Source organism: Chlorocebus sabaeus, chromosome 1 (genome assembly GCF_047675955.1).
Source record: "Chlorocebus sabaeus isolate Y175 chromosome 1, mChlSab1.0.hap1, whole genome shotgun sequence".
Taxonomy (NCBI): domain Eukaryota; kingdom Metazoa; phylum Chordata; class Mammalia; order Primates; family Cercopithecidae; genus Chlorocebus; species Chlorocebus sabaeus.
In genome coordinates this window covers 15,422,059-15,448,395 of record NC_132904.1, presented here as the reverse complement: position 1 = coordinate 15,448,395, position 26,337 = coordinate 15,422,059, and the positions used below count along the sequence as shown (strand labels likewise).

At 44.1% G+C, this 26,337-nt stretch overlaps 1 protein-coding gene across 2 annotated transcripts; it reads left to right on the top strand.

Annotated features, from left to right (window-relative positions):
- Window positions 1–195: 195 nt before the first annotated feature.
- On the top strand, window positions 196–26,337 carry TMX2 (thioredoxin related transmembrane protein 2). 2 transcript variants are annotated; one of them, XM_007998169.3, is made up of 8 exons: window positions 196–508; window positions 22,916–22,976; window positions 23,219–23,332; window positions 23,676–23,752; window positions 23,986–24,092; window positions 24,303–24,368; window positions 24,459–24,588; window positions 25,467–26,337. In XM_007998169.3, exons 1-8 carry the CDS (start codon window positions 320–322, stop codon window positions 25,611–25,613), a joined length of 891 nt encoding a protein of 296 aa, XP_007996360.1. In that variant the 5' UTR covers window positions 196–319; the 3' UTR covers window positions 25,614–26,337. The 2 variants fall into 2 exon arrangements, with proteins under 2 accessions (XP_007996360.1, XP_037855222.1); XM_037999294.2 differs by lacking the exon at window positions 25,467–26,337 and having other exon boundaries at window positions 264–508; window positions 24,303–24,357; window positions 24,459–24,558.

The following is a 26,337-nucleotide window of genomic DNA, read 5'->3' as shown; positions in this document are numbered from 1 at the left end:
CACCGCCTACCTTGTTTCAACAACTACTTCCGTCGCTCTCTGAGAACGTTCAGGAAGTGCTATTTAACCTTATTAGAGTCTTCTGCTAGCTGCGTTAGCTACAGTCCAATAAAATGACTTAAGCTGATAAAGCGACAGCTAGACCAACCAATAAAATATTAAGTTCTTTTTTGGATTCTGACATACCACAGCGTTGAGAGAACTACATCCGGGTTTAGAGGCTGTACGTTTGAGATGTAGCCCAATAGCAGTCGCTATAGTGGGGGAGGCGGGGCCGGACCTAGGACGCCGGTGAGCAGTGGCCCTTGCGGCCGAAAAGATGGCGGTCTTGGCTCCTCTAATTGCTCTGGTGTATTCGGTGCCGCGACTTTCACGATGGCTTGCCCAACCTTACTACCTTCTGTCGGCCCTGCTCTCTGCTGCCTTCCTAGTCGTGAGGAAACTGCCGCCACTCTGCCACGGTCTGCCCACCCAACGCGAAGACGGTAACCCGTGTGACTTTGACTGGGTGAGCGTCCCGCGTCTTAGTACCGCGACCTTGACTGTCCCTGCCCTTGCAGGTGCATCTGGGAACCCTGGGGTTTACCTTTCTGAGGACTGAGGTTCCCAGCCTGTAGCGGATTTATACAGACTATAAAGTGCAGAGTCCGAAACATCGTCGAGACTAAACTTTGTGTTTAATATGGGAAAACGGAACCTGATAGTCGTAGCCCTGTACAACGGCCCAACAGCTTCTGACTGTTGAGTCCAGGTTTCTTTGCATTTCACCATTTAGACTAAGAAACAGCCCTGTCAAAACTGTACATATACGTGTATAGCATTTTACAGTGCCGCTCATTATGTAAAGCCTCGTGAGGAACCAGTAAGGTAGGGAAGGCAAGTAGTAGTAGTCCTGTTTCATTGGTGAAGAAATGGATCTTGGTATATTTAGGCGACTTGCCCCAGGTCATACAACTAATGAGTGCCTGGGACTTGAAACTATTCTTCTGGCCACACTACCTGCACACACTGTCAGCCGTTTCTTAATTCAATCAACATTTCTAGAGTGTACACTCTAGGCACTCTGCTTGATCCTGAGGATGCGAAAGTGGATAAAATTTGGGGGCTACTGTAAAAGAATTGTAAAAAATAAGTTGTAAAGAAATCTTTGGGCTTTCTTTGAGAAGTGTCCCAAGCTCCTTGCTGTGCTACCTTGGAATGGGTGGAGGGACTGCTCAGAACATGAACTTAAAGCACTTTGCCCTCTGCTATATAGCATGTAAGGGCCAAGGAAAAGCTTCCCCTTTGCTCTCTGAAGGTTTGTTGAAAAATCAGCCGACAAAGGGCACGTTAATAGGAGAAAGGCACAGAAATTTTATTTTAACGTGCATAGCTTGAGGGAATTGAAGGAGAATGACCCAGTGGGGTACAGAGGCTTATATACCCTTCTTCATAGGAGTATGGGAGATGGGGAAATGTGGGTGATTTTAAGGTGGATCGTAAATGACTTTCAGGGTGATTCAGTGGCCTGGAGAACATACAGTGGCGTGGGACAATGACTGTTGGGCCTGCAAAGCAGACAGTGGTTTCTGACAAAAATCTGTCCGGGTGTGTTGACAGGCTTCAGTCTTTCTTCCTGTACTATGAGTTAAGTTAATGAAAACTCAGGGAAGAGACCAGAAATAATTGTTTTCTTCTTTGACAGGTCTGGACTTTAGGCAGATAAGGTGGTTATCAGAGTAAAGCTGCTTCCAGTATCTGCTGGTATCCAGGGACCTTTAATTTAAAATAATTAGCATACAGGATGCCATATTTTGGGCTGTGAGTCCCTGGTCTCCTTTATTTCCTTTGTCTGAAACTTCCTTAGAAGTTTCCCTATAAAAGCTGAGTTGGTGTCTGTGGAGAGAGAAATTGGGCTAGTAATTGAGCGGCAAAGAATCCCATTAAACCAGTCTCTCATTTTGGGGGATAGGCCAGTTCAGTTGAATTGCTGTGTCTCCTTTCAGGAGATGGCATTGTAGATGAGTTCTCAAAGCTAGGCCTCTATACATGATGTAGGCAAACAGATTTAATAAGAGAGACATTTCTATGGAACAAGGCAAAGCTTAATATCTGGTATAGTGTATAAACTAGTTTCTTTAGAGTCTGGAGGGCAGTCAGTTGGGAAGATTAATAGCAATCTGTTTTCCTAGATTGTGGGTTGTGTGTAAAGTTTGTCCAAATATAAGATGTTACGGTGATTTTTTTTTTTTTTTTCAAAGACAAGTTGACTAGCTTTAGCTGGTAAGGCGTTAGGAAAAAGGCAGGGTTTTTAGTTTTTTGGGGTTTTTTTGAGACAAGATCTTGCTCTGTTATCCAAGCTGGAGTGCAGTGGTGTGATCATGGCTCACTGTAGTCTTAACCTCCTGGGCAAAGCCATCCTACCACCTCAGCCTCCCAGGTAGCTGGAACCAAAGGCATGCACTACACACCCGGCTAATTTTTAAGAAATTTTTTTGAGGTGGGGTCTCTTTATGTTGCCCAGGTTGGTCTTGAACTCCTGAGCTCGAGGGATCCTCCTGACTTGGCTTCCTAAGGAGCTGGGATTTATAGGCATGAGCCACTGTGCCAAGTCAAAAAAAGGCTGTTTTAATTTTTAGTGATTCTAAGTCAGAAGAGTGGGTGAAAAATGGAAAACATTAGTCTGGAGGTTAGCAATTTTATGAGTCCAGTTTTATTTTCATTAGACTTTGGAAATTTTTACCCAGTCCAATGATGCAATTTCGAAGTTATCAGAAACCTGTATTTGTCAGAATTCTTCCCATGCTTTCCAAGAGCCTCCTTGAAAATAAGACACTCGGCCAGGTGTGGTGGCTGACATCTGTAATCCCAGCACTTTGGGAGGCTGAGGCAAGTGGATTTCCTGAGCTCAAGAGTTCGAGACCAGTCTGGCCAACATGGTGTAACCCGGTCTCTACTAAAAATACAGAAAATTAGCCGGGTGTGGTGGTGGGTGCCCGTAATCCCAGCTACTTTGGAGGCTGAGGCAGAAGAATCACTTGAACCCGAGAGGCAGAGGTTGCAGTGAGCCAGGATTGTGCCATTGCACTCAAGCCTGGGCATCAAGAGCAAAATTCTGCCTCAAAATCAATCAATAAGTAAAATAAAAAATACATATAATATATATAATATATGCTATATATTAATGTGCTTTTAATACTAATGCTAATTTTAATAAACTTTACAAACAAATCTGTCTAATCTTGATCAGCTTTGACTACACAAGATAAAATTTCCATAAACCTTTTGTAACCTCTTAGAATTTGTTTTCATTCTTTCTTTTCTTTCGCCAGCTTTTTGTTGTTGTTATTTAGTTTTTATTTCATAATCATAAACTTAACTCTGCAATCCAGCTAGGCATGGAAGGGAACAAGGAAAACGTGGAACCCAAAGGGAACTGCAGCGAGAGCACAAAGATTCTAGGATACTGCGAGCAAATGGGGGTGGAGGGGTGCTCTCCTGAGAGGAGAGCACAGAAGGAATGGTCTGTTGGTTAAGCTAAAACACAAGTCAAACTTACTAGAGTTATCCACAGTCAGCAATGGTGATCTTCTTTGGGTCCAGGTCTTGCCATTCCTGGACCCAAAGCGCTCCATGGCCTCTATAATATTTGTGCCTTCTTTCACCTTGCCAAAGACCACATGCTTGCCATCCAACCACTCAGTCTTGGCAGTGTAGATGAAAAACTGGGAACCATTTGTGTTGGATCCAGCATTTTCCATGGACAAGATGCCAGGACCTGTATGCTATGGGATGAAGTTCTCATCTTCAAATTTCTCCCCGTAGATGGACTTGCCACCAGTGCCATTATGGCGTGTGAAGTCACCACCCTGACACATAAACCCTGGAATAATTCTGTGAAAGCAGGAACTCTTATAACCAAATCCTTTTTGTCCAGTGCTCAGAGCACAAACGTTTTCTATTGTCCTTGGAACCTTTTCTGCAAACAGCTCGAAGGAGACGCGACCCAGGGGCTCACCATCCACGGTGATGTCGAAGAACATGGTGGGGTTGACCATGACTGATAGTACAGGGCTCCCGGTGGTGGCGGCAAAGCCTCTTTGCTCAACTTTTTATATCTATTTAGTTTTATCTATATCATTGTTTTCCTCCATTCATTTATTCTGAAACAACCCCCCCCCCCCATTTTTTTTTGAGATGGAATCTCGCTCTGTTGCCCAGGCTGGAGTTCAGTGGCGTGATCTTGGCTCACTGCAACTTCCATCTTCTGGGTTCAAGTGATTCTCCTGCCTCAGTCTCCCAAATAGCTGGAATTTCAGGCACCCACTACCATGCCCAGCTAATTTTTGTGTTTTTAATAAAGACAGTGTTTCACCATGTTGGCCAGGTTGGTCTCAAACTCGTGACCTGAAGTGATCCACCCACCTTGGCCTCCCAAAGTGATGAGATTACAGGCTTGAGCCACCATGCCTGGCCTGATAATAAAAGATTTAAAACAGCCTGAGCAACATGGCGAGACCCCATCTCTACAAAAAATTAAAAATTAGGCAGGCATTGTAGTGCACGACTGTAGTTCCAGCAACTCCGGAGGCTGAGGAGGAAGGATCCCTTGAGCCCAGGAGGCCTAGGTTACAGTGCACTGAGATCCCTCTACTTCACTGCAACCTGGGTGAAGAATAAGACCCTATCTCAAACAAAAAATTTAAAAAAAAAAAAGGATTTTTTTTTTCTTAAGATGGAGTCTCACTCTGTCGCCCAGGCTGGAGTGCAGTAGCGTGATCTTGGCTCACTGCAACCACCTCCGCCTCCTGGGTTCAAGCAATTTTCCTGCCTCAGCCTCCCGAGAAGGTGGGACTACAGGTGCCCACCACCACGTCTGGCTAAATTTTGTATTTTTAGTAGAGACGGGGTTTCACCATGTTGGCCAGGCTGGTCTCTAACTCCTGACCTCATGATCCGCCTGCCTTGGCCTCCCAAAGTGGTGGGATTACAGGTGTGAGCCACTGCGCCCGGCCACAAAGGATTTTTAAAAACAGCTTTCTGGTCAGAAGTTGGCCTAACTAAAAGCTGATATTCAGGCTATATATATATATATATATATTTTTTTTTTTTTTTTGATACAGAGTCTCGCTCTGTCTCCCAGGCTGGAGTGCAGTGGTACAATCTCAGCTCACTGCAACCTCTGCCTCCCAGGTTCAAGCGATTCTCCTGCCTCGGCTCCTGAGTAGCTGGAGCTACAGGCACATGCCACCATGCCTGGCTAATTTTTTGTATTTTTAGTAGAGACAGGTTTTCACCATGTTGGCCAGGATGGTCTCGATCTTCTGACCTCGTGATCCAGCTGCCTCAGCCTCCCAAAGTGCTGGGATAACAGGCGTGAGCCATTGCGCCTGGCCAGTTTTTTATTTTAAAGGTTTTCTGCTTTTGCTCTTTTGGATCTTTTGGATCTCATGCCCTGGAAATTTTTTCAGTTGACTGAAACCCCCTTTAAAAAAAAAAAAAAATTATGTTTAGTCCTTGTGTTCACTTCCTTTCTTGTTGGCATGATCTTTGCTGAGAAAAACGTAAAATTTCTTTCTTTTTTTTTGGTTTGTTTTTTGAGACAGGGTCTCACTGTGTTGCCCAGGCTGGAGTACAGTGGTGAGATCTCACCTTACAGCAACCTTGACTTCCTGGGCTCCAGTGTTCCACCTCAGCCTTCTGAGTAGCTGGGATTACAGGCACATGCCACCGCGCCTGGCTAATTTTTGTATTTTTTGTAGAGATGGGGTTTCACCATGTTGCCCAGGCTGATCTTGAACTCCTGGGCTCAAGTGGTACATTTCCCTCAGCTTCCCAAAGTGCTGGGATTACAGGCATGAACTACTACACCCTGCCTTGAAAATGTAAAATTTCATTAGCCTTTTTGGGAAGCTTAAAATCTCCCCAAATTGACTTCTCCAAAACTTGTTCTTCCATGTACTTTTACTTCTTCCTTTTGCCACCTTTGATAACCCTTGAAGGGGTCTAGATGGGACTTCTGACAACCCTGAAACCCCTTGAGGAAGACAAAAAAAGGTGCCACTGGCAGGGTGTGGTGGCTCCTGCCTATAATCCCAGCACTTTGGGTGGCTGAGGTGGGTGGATTACCTGAGGTCAGAAGTTCAAAACTAGCCTGGCCAAAGAAAAGAAAAGAAAAAGGTGCCACTGACCCTCTCTTTTGGGGCCTGTTATTTTCCTCATAGAGCTCCAAAAGTCACTAATGGGTTCATGTCAAGTTTAAAACTCTTCTCTTTTGAATTAAACTCTCTAGTCTTTGGCTTTTGTATAGATATATGTGCCTGTATACGTATGTACATGTCTATACATGTGTTTATATATTGTCTATATGGTACCAATAACGAATGAGTACCCCCAAAAATCAGAAGTCACAAATGGAAATTTAAAACAAATTTTTTTTTTTTTTTTAATTTAAAGAGAGTCTCGCTCTATCACCCAGGCTGGAGTGCTTTAGCATGATCTCCGCTCACTGCAACCTCTGCCTCCAGATTCAAGCAATTCTCATACCTCAGCCTCCTGAGTAACTGGGATCACAGGCGTGCACCATCACACATGGCTAATTTTTGTATTTTAGTGGAGACAGTTTCGCCACCTTGGTCAGGCTGGTCTCGATCTCCTGGCTTCAAGCAAATCTGCCCCCTTTGGCCTCCCACAGTGCTGGGATTACAGGCGTGAGCCATCATGCCTGGCCTCAAACTAATTTTTATAAGTGTTTCTTTTTTTTTCCCCGAGTTAAAAGACTTGTATCTGCAGTGGACTGTTACCTTATGAGGAATTGAACTCAGACTGCAGCAGTGAACCATTTTATTGCCAGCCACTAGAGCACAGATCACAGTGCCTTTTTGCAGGCCCTTCAAGGGATCCAAAACAAGCAGTTTGAGTGTACAGAGAATTTTAACTTGTGTTTTGAATCTGATTTCTGTCTTTTAAAAGTCTTGCCAAGGAAGTTTCAAGGCTGTGTTCTTTCTGTATCTTTTTATAGGTACCAGAAAGATAGCTGTTTAAGACAAGAGCTATCTAAATTTTTTTTTTTTTCCCAGGCCTATTACAGTGGCTTATGCCTGTAATCCTAGCACTTTGGGAGGCCGAGGCTGGTGGATTGCCTGAGCTCAGGAGTTCGAGACCAGCCTGGGCAACATGATGAAACCCTGTCTCTACTAAAATACAGAATATTAGCCGGGTGTGGTGGTGTGCGCCTGCAATCTCAGCTACCCGGGAGGTTGAGGCAGGATAATTGCTTGAACTGGGAGGCGGAGGTTGCAGTGAGCCGAGATCACACCACCGTACTCCAGCCTGGGTGACAGAGTGAGACTCCATCTCCAATCAGTCAATCAATCAATCAATCAATGTTTTATTTAAATAAATAAATAAAGGTGTTTTTTTGTTGTTGTTGTTTTGAGATGGAGTTTTGCTCTTGTTGCCCAGGCTGGAGTACAGTGGCTCAGTCTCGGCTCACCGCAACCTCCACCTGCCAGGTTCAAGTGATTTGATTCTCCTGTCTCAGCCCCCTGAGTAGCTGGGATTACAGGCATGTGCCACCATGCCCGGCTAATTTTGTATTTTTAGTAGACATGGGGTTTTCTATGTTGATTAGGCTATTCTCGAACTCCCAACCTCAGGTGATCCACCAGCCTTGGCCTCCCAAAGTGCTGGGATTACAGGTGTGAGCCACCATGCCTGGCTTAAAATGTTTTTTAAAATAAAGCCAATTAGCAACTTAAGCCAATAAGCTTTTTTCATGGAAAGTCTCAGAGGTAACTTTCTAGGTTCAGAATACCAGATGATATAACCCTCACAATATTCACTTTCAAAAATAGGCTAAGATAGCGAAAGACTCTTGTTGTCATAGACAGTTAAGGATGGTGTTTATGTGTGTGGTTCCTGTAGTATCCCACCAATATGTGGGGGGCTGTCAATCATAGACCCATTAATTCATGACACCAGGTAGGCCCTCCTTGGATTGGACTTGCCCAGGACTAACCAGGCAATAAGAGTTGAGACTTCTTCCTTCTCAGTGAAGTAATTTCATTTATTTTTTAAATTAAATTTAAAAAATTGAGGGGGCAGACAGGGTCTCGCTGTCTTACCCACGCTACAGTGCAGTGGCATGGTCGCAGCTCGCTACAGCTTCAACCTGCTGGCTTAAGCCATCTTCGCGCCTCAGCCTGTCAAGCAGATGGGACTACAGGCATGTGCCAACATACATGCCCAGCTAATGTTTAAAAATCATTTGTGGAGAGGAGGTCTCACTTTGTTGCCTAGACTGGTCTTGAACTCCTGAGCTGAAGTGATCCTCCCAAAGTGCTAGGATTACAGGTGTGAGCCACTGCGCCCAGCTTCAGTGAAGGAATTTTTTAAAAAGGAAAAGAAGGGCCGGGCACAGTGGCTCAAGCCTATAATCCTGGCACTTTGGGAGGCCGAGACGGGCAGATCACGAGGTCAGGGGATCGAGACCATCCTGGCTAACATGGTGAAACCCCGTCTCTACTAAAAACAACAAAAAAAGAAACAACAACAAGAAAAAAACTAGCCAGGCGAGGTGGCAGGCGCCTGTAGTCCCAGCTACTCGGGAGGCTGAGGCAGGAGAATGACGTAAACCCGGGAGACGGAGCTTGCACTGAGCTGAGATCTGGCTACTGCACTCCAGCCTGGGCAACAGAGCAAGACTCCGTCTCAAAAAAAAAAAAAAAAGGGAAAAGAAAAAGATAAAAAAGTTGAGACAATAAAATCAGGCATGAGCACCCAGCCCTCTTTCTTTTTGAAAAGGCCTTGAAAGATGGCTCTCTCCTTCACCTTTTGTTGTGTCCTGTAACTTTTACTAATTATCTAAAGTAAGGGAGAAAAATTGTTTTTGAAAACAGGCAAATAAAGTATCTTTTGAACATGGCTTTTATTCTGCATGCCTGTTATATCTGTATCTTTATATATGTCATATAGAAGTGATGTTTCACTACCAAACTACATCAAAGAGCTCAAATCAAGTAATTTAAAAAATATAAGTGCTTATCAGATTAGTAAAAGCTAGCTCAGATGCCTTTTAATTTACATAACCTTGGTAAAATTCTCCAGTAATTTAAAAATCTTAAAGTCATGTTTAAACCCTCAAGTTTTTTTTCCCCACTGGAAATTTGGGTTACTAGAAGTTAAGGCCGGGCGCGGTAGCTCAAGCCTGTAATCCCAGCACTTTGGGAGGCCGAGACGGGCGGATCACGAGGTCAGGAGATCGAGACCATCCTGGCAAACATGGTGAAACCCCGTCTCTACTAAAAAATACAAAAACCTAGCCGGGCGAGGTGGCGGGTGCCTATAGTCCCAGCTACTCGGGAGGCGGAGGCAGGAGAATGGCCTAAACCCGGGAGGCGGAGCTTGCAGTGAGCTGAGATTGCGCCACTGCACTCCAGCCTGGGCGACAGAGCCAGACTCCTTCTCAAAAAAAAAAAAAAAGAAGACAGTAGAAACATAAAATACGCTTTTATTAAAATTTTATCAGCCGGGCGCAGTGGCTCAAGCCTGTAATCCCAGCACTTTGGGAGGCTGAGGTGGGCGGATCACCTGAGGTCAGGAGTTTGGGACCAGCCAACATGGCAAAACCCCATCTGTACAAAAATACAAAATTAGCCGGGTGTGGTGGTATGCACCTGTAATCCCAGCTACTTGGGAGACTGAGGCAGGAGAATCCCTTGAACCCGGAAGGCGGAGGTTGCAGTGAGCCGAGATTGCGCCAATGCACTCCACCCTGAAGGATGGAGCAAGACTCTGTCTCAAAAAAAAAAAGAAAAAATTTATAAACGCAAGATGTCAATTCTCAAAAAACTGTAAGTTTCTTTTTTGTTAAGAAACTAAGTGGCTTGGGCTGGGTGCAGTGGCTCATGCCTGTAATCCCAGCACTTTGGGAGGCTGGGGCGGGTGGATCACCTGAGGTCAGGAGTTGGAGACCAGCCTGACCAATATGATGAAACACCATCTCTACTAAAAATACAAAAAAAATTAGCTGGGTATTGTGGCGTGCGCCTGTAATCCCAGCTACTTGGGAGGCTGAGACAGGAGAATCACTTGAACCCAGGAGGCAGAGGTTGCAGTGAGCCGGGATTGTGCCATTGCACTCCAGCCTGGGCAACAAGGGCGAAACTCCATCACAAAAAAACAAAACAAGAAAGAAACTAAGTGGCTTATGCCTGTAATCCCAGCACTTTGGGAGGCTGAGGCAGGTGGATCACTAGGTCAGGAGTTCAAGACCAGCCTGGCCAACGTGGTGAAACCCCATCTTTACTAAAAAAATACAAAAATTAGCCGGGCATGGTGCTGTGTGCCTGTAATTCCAGCTACTCGGGAGGCTGAGACAGGAGAATTGCTTGAACCCAGGAGGAGGAGGTTGCAGTGAACTGTGATCATGCCACTGCACCCCAGCCTGGGCGACAGAGCAAGACTCCGCCTCAAAAAAAATAAATAAATAAAATAAGCTAAGAGTTGCTTTATAATGAAGAAAAATATACAGATAAAACTAAATGGATTTAAAAAAAAAAAAAAAAAAAGCAAAACAAAACAAGCCAGGGCAACAGGTTACCAAGAAAATAGTCGATATAGGGGAAGGGCAAAACCAAGTAACTATTTAAAACCAAAGGGTGTAATGTAAAGGAATTGTTCCATTTTGTAGATTAGTATCATTCAGCTTCTTTTTTTAAAAAAAACTTTATTATAGTGAATTGTAAAAATAACCACTTTAAGGATGAAATTCTTAATTTTAAATGCTACAGAATTTAAGAGCTTGTTTGGATTAATGTAGGACCCACAGCTCATTACTGAACAGTCACTGAGTATACATGATCCAAACGCACAGGAGGTTTATTCCTGAAAAAGCAATCAGCTAGTGGGCCAGATAATGCCATTATAAGGTCTGTTTGCCCTGAGAAGGGAATTGCCCAACTCTCCCTTTGAAATACCAAGTGAAGTACCCGAGATGAAGCAGTTAGTATGTTTCATATACAAGCCATGTTGGACTAGCTTTATGATAACTGGGATATCCTCCCACCAACTATGTCTGTTACCCAGGTCATGGTAAATTTGTAGGTTAAGAGGGCCTGTTTTACATGGGTGCCCCTCCCACAGAATCATAGGTCTGTTTAAGAAGCCTTATCAAATATCCTATCCCTCTTAGGTCTTATAGATGCAACCCCCTGCTGAGAACCCAAGCCCTTTGCACCAGAAAAGGTAAAATGGTTTGGGGATTTAAAAAAAAAAAAAAGCTTCCTGGGACCAGAACATAAAAACATTCAGGTTAATAGAACTGTAAAATGTAAGATGTTTAAACAAGCTTTATGTAAGGTAGTTGTAACTCCTTTTACCTAAATGTCTTATGAAAATGGGTACTATAATGTCGGGCACGGTGGCTCACACCTGTAATTCCAGCACTTTGGGAGGCCGAGGCAGGTGGATCACAAGGTCAGGAGCCTGGCCAAGATGGTGAAACCCTGTCTCTACTAAAAATACAAAAATTAGCCAGGCATGGTGGCAGGCACCTGTAATCCCAGTTACTTGGGAGGCTGAAGCAGGAGAATCACTTAAACCTGGGTAGCAGAGGTTGCAGTGAGCTGAGATCGCGCTACTGCACTCCAACCTGGGCAATAGAGTGAGATTCTGTCTCAAAAAAAAATGGGTACTATATCTAATTGGGGGATGTTTTCCCCTTTCTAGTACTATAAAACTGAAGACGTAAATCAGATCATGTAAATCCTCCATTGCCTAGTCTTTTGTGTGGAGCATTTAGCAAGGCTGATAGCAAAAACTAAGTACTTTTCAATTTTTTTTTTTTTTAACTCTGTCTCAAAAAAAAAAAAAAAAAAAAAAAGGAGGGTCCGGAAGAATCTTTTTCTTTTAGGTTATTTGGGTAAGGTATGTACTTGTAAGCAAATTTACCTTGCCCAAGGTCTCCAAACTTAGAACTATAATTTTATAACAGTATAGTTGTCTGCATAAGTTCAATAATAGTTAAAAAATAATTGTTTTAAGGGAAAAGCGTGATACTTAATACTAGATTTCAGCCCTGTTTTGTTTTGTTTTGTTTTGTTGTTTTTTGGGATGGATTCTCAGACACTCTTTTTGCCCAGGCTGGAGTGCAATGGCACAGTCTCAGCTCACTGCAACCTCTGCCTCCCAGGTTCAAGCAATTCTCCTGCCTCTGCCTACCAAATAGCTGGGATTACAGGTGCCCTCTACCACACCCAGCTGATTTTTGGATTTTTAGTAGAGACTGGTTTCATCATGTTGGCCAGGCTGGTCTCGAACTCCTGACCTCAGGTGATCCGCCCACTTCTGCCTCCCAAAGTGCTGGGATTACAGGCGTGAGCCACTGTGTCTGGCCTCAGCCCTAACTTTTTAAGTGCAGATTAAGCCATTATTTATCTCTCCTTGTTTTACTTTGAAGGAAACCAAAATCATGGTATTCTGAAAACAGAAACATGAATCTCCCTTATTTGGTATCCCACTGACCCTGGATCTGTTTCACTGCTGATGCTCTGCTGCTAAAACTATACAAGCTGCCTCCCTCTAGGCCCAAGGACTGTCTTGGAAGAGGTGGGCGCATAAGGTTATAAGGGATGGTTTTGAGGGATAAAATTAGGTCAAGATTGACTGGTCGAGGTGGCTCATGCCTGTAATCCCAGCACTTTGGGAGACAGAGGCGGGTGGATCACTTGCGGTTAGGAGTTTGAGACCAGCCTGGCTAACAGAATGAAACCCTGTCTCTACTAAAATTACAAAAATTAGCCGGATGTGGTGGTGCATGCCTGTAATCCCAGCTACTTGGGAGGCTGAGGCAGGAGAATCACTTGAACCCAGGAGGTGGAGGTTGCAGTGAACTGAGATTGTGCCACTGCACTCCAAGCTGGTCGACAGAGGGAGGCTCTGTCTCGAAGAAAAAAAAAAGGTCAAGATTAAACCCTCCAAATCAAGAAGGGGGTGCTAAAAATGCCCACACAGCTGGTAAAACAAAGTTGGTTGCCTTCTAAACTATTATGTATCACTTTTGCAACCAACCCAACCATAAAAATTTTCTGCTTACTATAAAATTAAGGAAAAATATTTACTAACATGATAAAATACCGTGGAACAAAGCCTCCTGGGTATAATACTCCGAATTATAAGTTGTGAAGATAAATATATCTATAGATATGTATATATACATATTTTTAATTATTTTTCAGAATGATGCTTATGTTTTGTATAGCTAATTGCTATAAGTCTGTAACAGAAACCCAGCTTACAGTAGCTCAACACATAAAAGTTAAACATAAGTCAGTCTGCCGGGCGTGGTGGCTCACTCCTGTAATCCTAGCACTTTGGTAGGCCGAGGTGGGTGGATTGCCTGAGCTCAGGAGTTCGAGACCAGCCTGGGCAACATGGTAAAACCCCATCTCTACAAAAAACCAAAAAATTAGCCAGGCGTGGTGGTGTGCGCCTGTAGTCCCAGCTACTCGGGAGGCTGAGGTAGGAGAATTGCTTGAAGCCAGGAGGTGGAGGTTGCAGTGAGCTGAGATCACGCCACTGCACTTCAGCCTGGGCGACAGATCCAGACTCCGTTTCCATAAAAAATAAAATAAAATAAAAAAATAAAAAGAAGTCAGTCTTGTAACTTTTTGAGTTTATTGTCGGCTTTTTTTTTTAACTTAAAAATAATAATTTTAAGAAGTAATGAATGCCTGTCCACATCCATTCCTATATGACCTAAGACAATTAATTGACTATAAGTCTTTTGACTCTCAAGGCCCTCAGCCATAGGGAGTCCTGCCGAGGAAAAAACACTGTAGAATTATATGACTTCTCCTGTGATAAAACCTTTTCTCCCAAATACCAGTATATGGTGCAATACAAAAGTTGTGGGAAAAATAGGTTTGTCTACTTTTAATAAGTCTATAACAATTTAAAAACCAACGACCAGGCATTTCTCCCATTTAATTTATATTCTCCCTCAGGATGCTATACCTATGGAGATAAATTAGCCGAAAGCGAGAATAAATGTATTACATTCTAATTTAATGTTGGTATCACAATTTTCAAGTAAGATTTATCACAGGGTGCAAATAACCCTTAATAAGGAGTATAAACAAATTGTAAGTCTATTCAAAGAATATGATGAGGCATGCAGGATTTTTCCTGGCTGATTGGGTTGTTGACTGCCCTCAGATTCTACCTATAACCCTGAACACCCAAATCTTCACTGTCTTTATGATATTTGTTATTAGCATTAGATATTTCTTGTAGGTGTTATGCCAGATACAGCAAAAGGGAAATGCACAGTTAAAGACCCGGATCGTAATAGCTCAGAAAATAGATCTGATCTGGGATTTTTTTAGACTAAGCCTGACCCCATTTCATCCCTTAAACAATTGGTTATTACATCAGGTCATACCATGTCCTCCCTCCATTATCCAAATCACTAATGTTTAAAACTATGACCATCAAATCAAAAGGACTCTAGAAACAAGCCTTCCTAGTCCTGTGGGACCCTGCCAGGTGGCCAAATCAAACAACTCTAGGAATGAGGTTTCCTAGCGCGTTGCGACCTGCTGGTGTTTGTTGGCCTACACATAAATTCTATGGAATGCTTTTTGGCCAAGAGGGGGGACTGAGGACTAAGCTGTGATTTTTTTTTTTTTTTTTTAATCTGGCCCAAATTCCTTTCTAAGGGGTCTGGTGAGTCATGCCCTACAAACTATAAATTCTCATCAGATGGGTTTTATTTAACCCTGGATATCTATTGTGACTTACTTTCCAATCTGACTCTGGCATAACAAGGAAGACTAAAAATGTTTTACCCCAAAATCTCTTTCCTTCTCATACCTAGAAATTGCCCTGCAAAGTCTCTTCTGGGAAAAATCCACATTCCATAGAGAATCCCTTCTCCCCTTTGTTTTCGTTCCTTCTTTCCTTGCCAGATCCAGGAGATAATCAACTAAGAGCTGGGCACCCTTTTAAGTCCAGTAAGAAACAATTTACAACCTGCTGTCTAAGAAGTCTGCTGAGAGCTTCCTCTGCACAATAAAACTTGGCCTCCACAGTCCTTTATTGTAACCTGAACATTCGTTTCTATGAATCCCGTCTTTAGACGAACTCAACCAATTGTCTGCCAGAAAATGTTTAAATTTACCAGTAGCCTGGAAGCCCCCGCTTTGAGTTGTCCTGCCCTTCTGAACGAAACCAGTGTATTTCTTAAATGTATTTGATTGATGTCTCATGCCTCCCTAAAATATTAAACCAAGCAGTACCCTGACCACCTCGGGCACATGTTCTCAGGACCTCCTGAGGGCTTTGTCATGGGGCATGGTCACTCATATTTGGCTCAGAATAAATCTCTTAAAATATTTTACAGAGTTTTTTTTGTTTGTTTGTTTTGTTTTTGAGCCGGTGTCTTGCTCTGTTGCCCAGGCTGGAGTGCAGTGGCACGATCTCACTGCAACCTCCCCCTCCCTGCAACCTCACTGCAGCCTCCGCCTCCCGGGTTCAGCCATTCTTCTGCTTCAGCCTCCCAAGTAGCTGGGAGGACAGGCGCCCGCCACCACGCCCAGCTAATTTTTTGTATTTTTAGTAGAGACGGGGTTTCACTGTGAGTTTGACTCTTTTTGGCAACAATAATATGGTGCCCAACATGGGTCTCAGAGAAGCCTTGGAACCCCGAAGAAGTTGCCTGAAACCGGAGGTAAGGTACCAGCAGGAGCCCGTTGAAGCCCCACTGAGTTCGAGCTTCTCCTCGGGTGGAACTGTTAAGTTGTCCTGAGCCCTGGACCTCCCTTCAAGGGCTGATGGCCCTTGATTTTTTCTGAGCTGATTTTCTCCTAGGAACTTGTTTAAGGATCCTAATTGTAGTTTGGATATGCATTCTGAAGGGAATTCTCTATTGCTTTTTCTCCTAAAATTTATCTTGATTCGGTTCGTCTGTGTGTGGAACTGAACTGTTGTTTTCATAGAGACTGAGTTTTCCAGCTCTGAAGAGAAAGGGCATTTGCTCTTCCCAGCCGAAAGGTGCCCCTGGATGACTGGGGGCCTCGTGGGAGTGTCCAGGGGGTTGACCCCCAAGACATACAGTGGCCCTGCACTTGGGAAATCCCCCAAAAACAATTTTAAAAATGGCTCATCCAGGAAACGCGTGTAAGGGCTGATCACCCAGCGTTTTGAGCCCTCTCGGAGGTCACAGACCTCTGGAGAGAGAGAGGTAAGAGGGCAGAAATGACTCAGTGGTGACACTGTGGAGCCCTGCCCACAAGCAGCATGCATCAATCCACCACACAAGAACCCGAGGCTACAGCTCAGCTCTTCTTTTTAAGGAAAAAAAAAAAAGGGCAGGGAACAAATCTAAGAATAAGGAGAAAATGAGGAGATGTCCCCTTTTCGGGCCCTCCGTAGGTTTCATGGCATCTCTACTTGCCAGAGTTGATATAAAATGGAAGTAATATAGTCTTTGTGCACATTTGCATTAAAGAAAAAGAGTCCTGAGGTCGAACTGAAAACTAGAGTTCTAGGTTCTATTTTTTTTTCTGCCTGGTTTAAATCGGCTGTTACCTTTCAACCTAAAAACCACTGTTCTCTGTTTTTTTGCAAGTCGGTGAAGTTGTATTTGTCTCATGGTGAAAGTACTGAATTAATAGCTATGGGAAGTGTGTAAGTGTGTGTGTGTATTTAAAGGCCTTTATAATAGACATATAATTTTACATTCAATTGGCAATTGAAACCCTTTTAATCTCCCTCTAGCACACTAGATTTTCTCTTCTTACCTTATGATGTAAATTTTGCTATCTGATTTTCACCTGAGTTGCCTTTAATATGCAAATTTAAGGCTGTTTAGCTGACAGCTGCCTAGTGTAAGATTTTTAAAAATGGAAAAAAAAGGTCGTTATGAGTCTATGCCGTGTGCTTCTATCGGCATACCTAATAAGTCTGTATATTTATGTGTGTGTATACAATATTTTCACTACTGAAAATATATAAAGAGCTCTAATTAATTGGCTTAAAAATACATAAAAGCGGGTAGGGCGCAGTGGCTCACACCTGTAATCCCAGCACTTTTGGGAAGCCGAGACAGGTTGGATCAGAAGGTCAAGAGTTCGAGAACAGCCTGGCCAACATGGTGAAACCCCGTCTCTACTAAAAATACAAAAATTAGCCGGGCATGTTGGTGTGCACCTGTAGTCTCAGCTACTAAGACTGAGGCAGGAGAATCGTTTGAACCCGGGAGATGGAGGTTGTAGTAAGCCACATATATATATATGCATGCAGCGGGTATGGTGCCTCACATAATCTCAATACTTTGGGAGGCCGAGGCGGGTAGATCACCTGTCAGGAGTTCCAGACCAGTCTGGCCAACATGGTGAAACCCTGTCTCTACTAAAAGTACAAAAATTAGTCGGGCATGGTGGTGGGCGCCTATAATCCCAGGTACTTGGGAGGCTGAGGCAGAAGAATCGCTTGAACCTGGGAGGTGGAGGTTGCAGTGAGCCGAGATCACGCCATTGCACTCCAGGCTGGGCAACAAGAGTGAAACTGCGTCTCAAAAACAACAACAACAAAGCCCAGGCATGGTGGCTCATGCCTGTAATCCCAGCACTTTGGGAGGCCGAGGCAGGCAGATCATCTGAGGTCAGGAGTTCGAGATCAGCCTGGCCAACATGGTGAAACCCCATCTCTACTAAAAATACAAAAATTAGCTAGGCATTGGTGGTGGGCGCCTGTAATCCCAACTACTCTGGAGGCTGATGCAGGAGAATCACTTGAACCCATAAGGCGGAGGTTGCGGCCGGGCGCGGTGGCTCAAGCCTGTAATCCCAGCACTTTGGGAGGCCGAGACGGGTGGATCACGAGGTCAGGAGATCGAGACCATCCTGGCTAACCCGGTGAAACCCCGTCTCTACTAAAAAAATACAAAAAACTAGCCGGGCGAGATGGCGGGCGCCTGTAGTCCCAGCTACTCGGGAGGCTGAGGCAGGAGAATGGCGTGAACCCGGGAGGCGGAGCTTGCAGTGAGCTGAGATCCGGCCACTGCACTCCAGCCTGGGTGACAGAGCGAGACTCCGTCTCAAAAAAAAAAAAAAAAAAAAAAAAAAAGGCGGAGGTTGCAGTGAGCCGAGATCGCACCATTGCACTCCAGCCTGGGCAACAAGAGTAAAACTGCCTCTCAGGCTGGGCACAGTTACAGCTCAGACCTGTAATCCCAGCACTTTGGGAGACCGAGGCGGGCAGATCACTAGGTCAGGAGATCGAGACCATCCTGGCTAACACGGTGAAACCCCGTCTCTACTAAAAAATATAAAACATTAGCCGTGTGTGGTGGCAGGCGCCTGTAGTTCCAGCTACTCAGGAGGCTGAGGCAGGAGAATTGAACCCGGGAGGCGGAGCTTGCAGTGAGCCAAAGATTGAGCCACTGCACTCCAGCCTGGGTGACAGAGCGAGACTCCATCTCAAACAAAACAAAACAAAACAAAACAAAACCAGAGTGAAACTGCGTCTCAAAACAAACGGAAACCAAGAATCTCGTAGAGTGAATTTTTACCCTCAAATAAAATAACTGGGTTGCTAGAGAGAGAGATTTAGGGTAAAACAGCCTAACCACTGTGAATGGTCTATGTAAATCATAATAAGGTTAGTAAGAAGGAATTTTTGAAGGGGTTGTATAATTCAGTTGGCTATGATTAAAGGAAAACATATCTTTCTAGAGATTAGTCTTTAATATTTATAAAAATGCACTAACATAAAACTTAAATTAGCTAAAACAAGATTTTATTACAAATATTTTTAGTTCAAGAACTTTTTAAATGTTTAAATTCTGCACTGTGTTTCCTTTAACATTCTTCAGATTGATACCTTAAAAGTGCTACTTTTTCTCTTTTTTTTCTTTTTTTGAGACGAAGTTTCGCTCTGTCTCTCAGGCTGGAGTGCAGTGGTGCAATTTCCACTCACTGCAACCTCCGCTCATTGCAACATCTGCCTTCCAGGTTCAAGCGATTCTCCTGCCTCAGCCTCCCGAGTAGCTGGGATTACAGGCGCATGCCACCACACCCAGCTGACTTTTTGTGTGTTTTTAGTAGAGATGGGTTTCACCCTGTAGGCCAGGCTGGCATCTAATTCCTGACCTCAGGTGATCCGCCCGCCTCGGCCTCCCAAAGTGCTGGGATTACAGGCGTGAGCCACCGCACCCAACTGATAGTGAGGAATTTCTCTAAGAAAAAAAAAAAATGGGTAGTATAGATGAATTGGAAATCACAGTGGCAAAATGTTGGTTACTGTTGGAGCTGGGTAATAGGGGTTCATTCAGTTCTCTTCTCTTCTGTATGCTTCAAATTACCCACAATAAAAAGTTTTAAAACAATTAAATAGATCAACCAAGGACTCTGCATTATAGAGTCATCCTAGAAGCCAAGGCTCATTTTGTCTTCAACCTGTGGCCTTGGGTCATCCCAGCATCATCTGGCCAGCAAATGAAAAAAAGCTGGAATGCAAGGGCACACCCTGTTAACTGCCTGAACCCAGAAGTGGTAAATCACTTTCATTCACATTCCATTCTCAAGTACTAGTCAAACAGTACCTGGATGCAAAGAAGCAGGGAGAAAGTCTAGTTGTAGTATGGGGAAGAAAAGAAATGAAGTTTGCAGTAGCAATAACTAGTCCCTCCATAGACCATTTTCTGTCCTTAGAGAATTTATTTTGGTCCTACCTTTGGTCTCCTGGTTAACTACAACTCTCTTTTAAAATTCATCTTTCAGCCGGGAGCAGTGGCTCACGCCTATAATCTCAGCACTTTGGGAGGCCAAGGCAGGTGGATCACTTGAGGCTAGGAGTTTGAGACTAGCCTGGCCAACATGGTGAAACCCTATCTCTACCAAAAATACAAAAGTTCACCAGGCATGGTGGCAGGTGCCTGTAATCCCAGCTACTCAGGAGGCTGAGGCAGGAGAATCACTTGAATCCAGGAGGCAAAGGTTGCAGTGAGCTGAGGTTGTGCCATTGCACTCCAGCCTGGGCAACAGGGCAAGACTCCTCCGTCTCAAAAAAAAAAAAAAAAAAATTAAAATTAAAATAAAATTCACCTTTCCACAACTTTCATTCCCAATTCTAACCCACCTAGTTTCATTCATGAAAATCTTTCCTAGCAGGGCAGGGTGGCTCATGCCTGTAATCCCAGCCCTTTGGGAGGCCGAGGGGGATGGATGACAAGGTCAAGAGATCAAGACCATCCTGGCCAACGTGGTAAAACCCCGTCTCTACTAAAAATACAAAAATTAGCTGGGCATGGTGGCACACACCTGTAGTCCCAGCTACTTGGGAGGCTGGAGCAGGAGAATCGCTTAAACCTGGGAGGTGGAGGCTGCAGTAAGCTGAGATCGCGCCACTGCACTTCAGCCTGGGCAACAGAGCAAGACTCCGTCTCAAAAAAAAAAAAAAATCTTTCCTAATTTCTGTCTCGGGTATAATATTTACTAAAGTCTGTCATACTCCCTCACCCCTATTTTCCTTTTTTTTGAGACGGAGTTTCACTCTTTGTTGCCCAGGCTGGAGTGTAGTGGCACGATACCGGCTCACGGCAACCTCCGCCTCCTGGGTTCCAGGGACTCTCCTGCCTCAGCCTCCCAAGTAGCTGGGATTACAGGCACATGCCACCGTGCCTGGCTACTTTTTTTGTACTTTTAGTAGAGACGGGGTTTTGCCATGTTGACTAATCTCGGGTGATCCACCCACCTTGGCCTCCCAAAGTGCTGAGATTACAGGCTTGAGCCACCGTGCCCAGCCAGGAGAGCTTTATTTCTCATAAACGTTTGCAGCTTGCAGGCTATCCTGTCAGGCAGAGAAACAGAGCCTCCGCTCAGAAGCCAAAAGCAGACACTTGGAGTGTGGGGTAAAAGGAAACAGGAATTTATGCTAAGCAGGGTGGTCAAATACACATATTTAATAATCTATTGGCAGAGTCATGAATATTGATGAAAGGAGAAACGTGCATGTTCACTTGAGCTTCATATCTGTCCATAAGACCCATGTTCAAAAGTGGTAATGTTAGCGTGATCTGAGATGGAGTTTTCAGCCCTCTCAAGTCAAAAGGTGAAGCAGAGGACACAGAAACTGCGTTCTCCTTAGCCTGGCCAGATCCACTGCATGGTCACTGCTCTTTTACCAGGAAGCAATGCTGGTTAGTTGTTTTGTCCTGACTGCAAAAGGGACGGGCAGTGTCAGGCAGTTGGTTGATGTCAGGTGGAGCAAGTCTTTTCAAAGGGCTGGTTTCTGTTTAAGAAAGCCTAATGGTGGTAAGTGAAGGAGGGGGTATAAAGAGGTGTCTGACCTCGCACCCTGTCACGGCCAAGAATTCAGTTTTCAAGGTTTTTCTGGGGTCCCCTTACCCAAGAGGCAGTCTGTTCAGTCACTTCAAGGCTTAGAATTTTATTACTTCTCAGTGTCTTTGTCATGTTTATTATGTCTCACTTGGTGGTTACATTCTAGAACAGGGGTATCCAATCTTTTGGCTTCCCTGGGCCACATTGGAAGAATTGTCTTGGGCCACACATAAAATACAATAACACCTAATGATAGCTGATGAGCTAAAAAAAATATATATATATATATATAAAATATCTCATAATGTTTTAAGGAAGTCTATGAATTTGTGTTGGACCCCATTCGAAGCCATCCTGGGCTGCATGTGAGCCACAGGTTGGACCATAAGGTTGTTCTAGAAGGTGAGAAAGCTGTAAGACAAAAGTATTGAAAAGGGCTTTTGAGAGCTCTGAAAGCCCCTTTCAGCTCTCAAATTATAGCAAAAGTACATGGATTATCACGATGAATATTGGGTGAGGAGGAATGATTAAGTAAAATTAAACACATGGGCGCTGGGTTTGGTGGCACACACCTGTAATCGCAGCACTTTAGGAGACCGAAGCAGGCGGATCATCTGAGCTCAGGGGTTCCATACTAGCCTGGGCAACATGAGGAAACCCGGTCTCTACAAAAAACGCCAGGTGCAGTAGTGTGCACCTGTAGTCCCAGCTACTTGGGAGGCCGAGTGAGGAGAAACGTGAGCCCAGGTGGTGGAGATTTCAGTGAGCCGAGATTGCACCATTGCACTCCAGCCTGGGCGACAGAGCAAGACTATCTAAAAAATAAAAAATTAAACACATGGAATAGCTAGATATTATATTAATGGGCTATTATCAAGAAAACTTACCTGGAAAAGTTTTATTCTACAGGGGTCACACTGAGTTGATCTTAATAATCTTATGATTTTATACCATATCATGCTTTATACAACTCTTTTTAATCTATTATTTAATTCCCCAGTAGCATTTTAAAATAGATACTGTTCAGTTGAGGAAGCCAAAGCTAAGGGATTAAGTGCTTTGTTGAAAAGCACCAGCAGGCTGGGCATGGTGGCTTACACCTGTAATCCCAGCACTTTGGGAGGCCAAGGTAGGTAGATCACCTGAGGTCAGGAGTTTGAGACCAGCCTGGCCAACATGGTGAAACCCAGTCTCTACTAAAAATACAAAAAATTAGCCAGGTGTGGTGGCAGGCACCTGTAATCCCGACTACTCGGGAGGCTGAGACAGGAGAAACACTTTAAACCGGGAGGCAGAGGTTGCAGTGAGCCGAGATTGCACCATTGTACTCCAGCCTGGGCAACAAGAGTGAAACTCCATCTCAAAAAGAAAAAAGAAAAGCACCAGCAAGTTTGTGGCAGGAGTAAAACCTGAATCCAGGTCTTCTGACTGATGTTTATCCCAGTACACCTTACCTAATTGCAGTTCGTTCGTTCTTGTTACCATTCCCAGTTTGGATCACTATTGGTTTTTATTACATATTTAGTTCCCTTTCCTACCTAAATTAGCTCTAGTCACTGCGTTCCTGTTATAATATTTTGATTCTGTTCCAGAGAGAAGTGGAGATCCTAATGTTTCTCAGTGCCATTGTGATGATGAAGAACCGCAGATCCAGTAAGTTTGGCCCACTTCTCAGTCATAAGGTTAGATCTGATGCCCTTTGGAGGTCCTTTCCTTCGTGTTAAGAGAGTGGCAATCATTTGGTAAATTTGTCCTACATTTAATTCCAAGGCTGAATTTGAACTTGGACCTATTCCCTCCCCATCTCCTATATCAAAGTGCCCCATGAAGAGGGACAAAGAATGGGATATAGGAGTGCACAGCCCAGCCTGACCTGTGACATCTCTGTGTTTCAGTCACTGTGGAGCAACATATAGGCAACATTTTCATGTTTAGTAAAGTGGCCAACGCAATTCTTTTCTTCCGCTTGGATATTCGCATGGGCCTGCTTTACATCACACTCTGCATAGGTAAGGAGACTACCTTTCTTTGTTTTTGTTTTTTGTTTTTTGTTTTTGTTTTGTAAGACTGTGTTGATAGACTTGATTGTGGAAACCACAGTCCCAACAGTTGCAATCCCAAACATGTTTCTCCATACCCTTCTTCCATATCTCGTACCTAATTATATATGTAGCTCAGATGATAACAGTTTATAGAGACTGTATTTGTAGGGTAGGGAATGTGTTGGTCATCTACATACATCCACAAGTGTGTATGTATTCTTTGGGGGCTGAAATCCTTGGGTTGGTTTGGAAGTAAATTCCCTGTGTAAGGCTTTTTATGTTTCCTCTGACATCTTCTTTCTGTGTTTAGTGTTCCTGATGACGTGCAAACCCCCCCTATATATGGGCCCTGAGTATATCAAGTACTTCAATGATAAAACCATTGATGTGAGTGCTCTTTCCCTTTTCTGTTTCTTGGGTCCCTTGTGGATGATTTTGTAGTTGTGCTCTGTATTCACTAGGAGGAACAACAGTGCTTCAAAATGGATGTCAAGGGCACTGTGGTTCATTATGAGAGCCGGGGAAGAGGGAACGCCAGGATGAGGAATCAGATGCTAAGGTGTGAAACTTCCCAGGAGGCTATGTGGATCCAGCTCACTTTTCTTCCCTGTATTTGGCAGGAGGAACTAGAACGGGACAAGAGGGTCACTTGGATTGTGGAGTTCTTTGCCAATTGGTCTAATGACTGCCAATCATTTGCTCCTATCTATGCTGACCTCTCCCTCAAGTGAGTAGTGCAAAAGGAGAGATGGTGGAAATGAAGATGCTGTGCCTTCCCTCTCACTGTTTTTTTTTTTCTTCTTTTGTCCTTGATTTTTACACATGGCAACCAAAGGCATCTCCCTCTCCCCTCTTAAATATCGATACTTCCACTTTCCTTGATCCATTGGTGTTTTTTTTTTTTTCTTCAGTATATTAAATAATATATTCTTTTCAGGTACAACTGTACAGGATTAAATTTTGGGAAGGTGGATGTTGGACGCTATACTGATGTTAGTACACGGTATGTAAAGACCTGGGCAGAGGGTCTGAGCAGGGAATCACTTTGAGTGTTACACACAGGGGCATTTAGAGAACTTTCTGGGCCCTGCAGGTACAAAGTGAGCACATCACCCCTCACCAAGCAGCTCCCTACCCTGATCCTGTTCCAAGGTGGCAAGGAGGTAATGCGGCGGCCACAGATTGACAAGAAAGGACGGGCTGTCTCATGGACCTTCTCTGAGGTACCTGAAAGGAAGGGCAGGTGCATGAAGGGTGTAGAACAGTAGGTGGGCTTTCGAGCCCTACCCGGCTTTGATTCACAGTTCTGCCACTTGCCCATTAGCTTTGAGGGTGTGGACTAGTTACTAGACCTCGTGTATTAATTCACTTAGCAAATATATATTATGTGCCAGACCTGCTAGTACTGGGGAACAATTATTAGTTTAAGATTTGGTCTCAGGCCAGGTACGGTAGCTCATGCCTGTAATCCCAGCACTTTGGGAGGCCGAGGCTGGCAGATCACCTGAGGTCAGGAGTTAGAGACCAGCCTGACCAACATGGAGAAACCCCATCTCTACTAAAAATACAAAATTAGCCAAGTGTGCTGGCTTATGCCTGTAATCCCAGCTACTTAGGAAGCTGAGGCAGGAGAATCGCTTGAACCTGGGAGGCGGAGGTTGCAGTGAGCTGAGATTGCGCCATTGTGCTCCAGCCTGGGCAACAAGAGCGAAACTCCATCAGAAAAAAAAAAAAAAAAGATTTGGTCTTGAAGGCCCCTGCACATATTGTCTGTAGGTGTTAGGTTCCTTGTCAGTTAATTGGAGGTAATAACCCCTGGCTTACAGGATTGTTTTGCAGATTACATTAAATAATTTAGGTATATATAATTCTTGGCACAGTGAATAAATACCCATTGAATAGTTAAATACCCATTGGCACATAATGGGTATTTAACTATTAGTTGACTTTTCTGGGTACCTAAAAAAGAGGAAGGTTAGGGAAGATTTTTGTCCTTTGCTTACTCCTTCCTTTCCCAGACTGTGTGTAAAATGCCTTACTTCCCAGGCTCTTTACTCTCCCTTCCAACCCAGATCCTGATTTGTGCATCTCTTTTGTGCAGGAGAATGTGATCCGAGAATTTAACTTAAATGAGCTATACCAGCGGGCCAAGAAGCTATCAAAGGCTGGAGACAATATCCCCGAGGAGCAGCCTGTGGCTCCAACCCCCACCAGAGTGTCTGATGGGGAAAGCAAGAAGGACAAATAAGATCCTCACTTTGGCAGTGCTTCCTCTCCTGTCAATTCCAGGCTCCTTCCATAACCACAAGCCTGAGGCTACAGCCTTTTATTTATGTTTTCCGTTTGGCTGTGACTGGGTGGGGCGGCAGGGTGCTGCTTCTGATTTTAAAGAGGCATCTAGGGAATTGTCAGGCACCCTACAAGAAGGCCTGCCATGCGGTGGCCAGCTGTTTCACTGGAGCAAGAAAGAAAGAGATCTCCTATGATGGAGGGGGAAATGGTTTTCCTGCAAGCTTGGGTCAGTGTGTTATCAACTATTCAGACATCTCCATGGTTTCTCTATAAACTATGGTTTCATTATTCCTTCTTCCTCGACCTGCAGAGCCTGGTTAGACCTAGATTTAACCCTAAGCTAGGATGCTGGGGTACAGAAAGCTAAGAATTTTCCCTCAAGGACTCTTGCTTCCTTAAGCCCTTCTGGCTTGGTTTATGGTCTTTACTAAAAGCATAAGCCTAACTTTGTCACTAGTCCTAAGGAGAAACCTTTAACCACAAAGTTTTTATCATTGAAGACGATATTGAACAACCCCCTATTTTGTGGGGATTGAGAAGGGGTGAATAGAGGCTTGAGACTTTCCTTTGTGTGATAGGACTTGGAGGAGAAATCCCTTGGACTTTCACTAACCCTCTCACCTACTCCCCACACCCAGTTGATGGTTTTCCACAATAAAAAGATTGGGATTTCCTTTTGA

Bases quoted from the DNA above. Each gene is read 5' to 3' on its own strand.
- TMX2 (XM_007998169.3), top strand. From the start codon at position 320: ATGGCGGTCTTGGCTCCTCTAATTGCTCTGGTGTATTCGGTGCCGCGA. The intron at 509-22,915 runs GTGAGCGTCCCG...ATTCTGTTCCAG, and splicing joins ACCCGTGTGACTTTGACTGG to AGAGAAGTGGAGATCCTAAT. The intron at 23,333-23,675 runs GTAAGGAGACTA...TTCTGTGTTTAG, and splicing joins TTACATCACACTCTGCATAG to TGTTCCTGATGACGTGCAAA.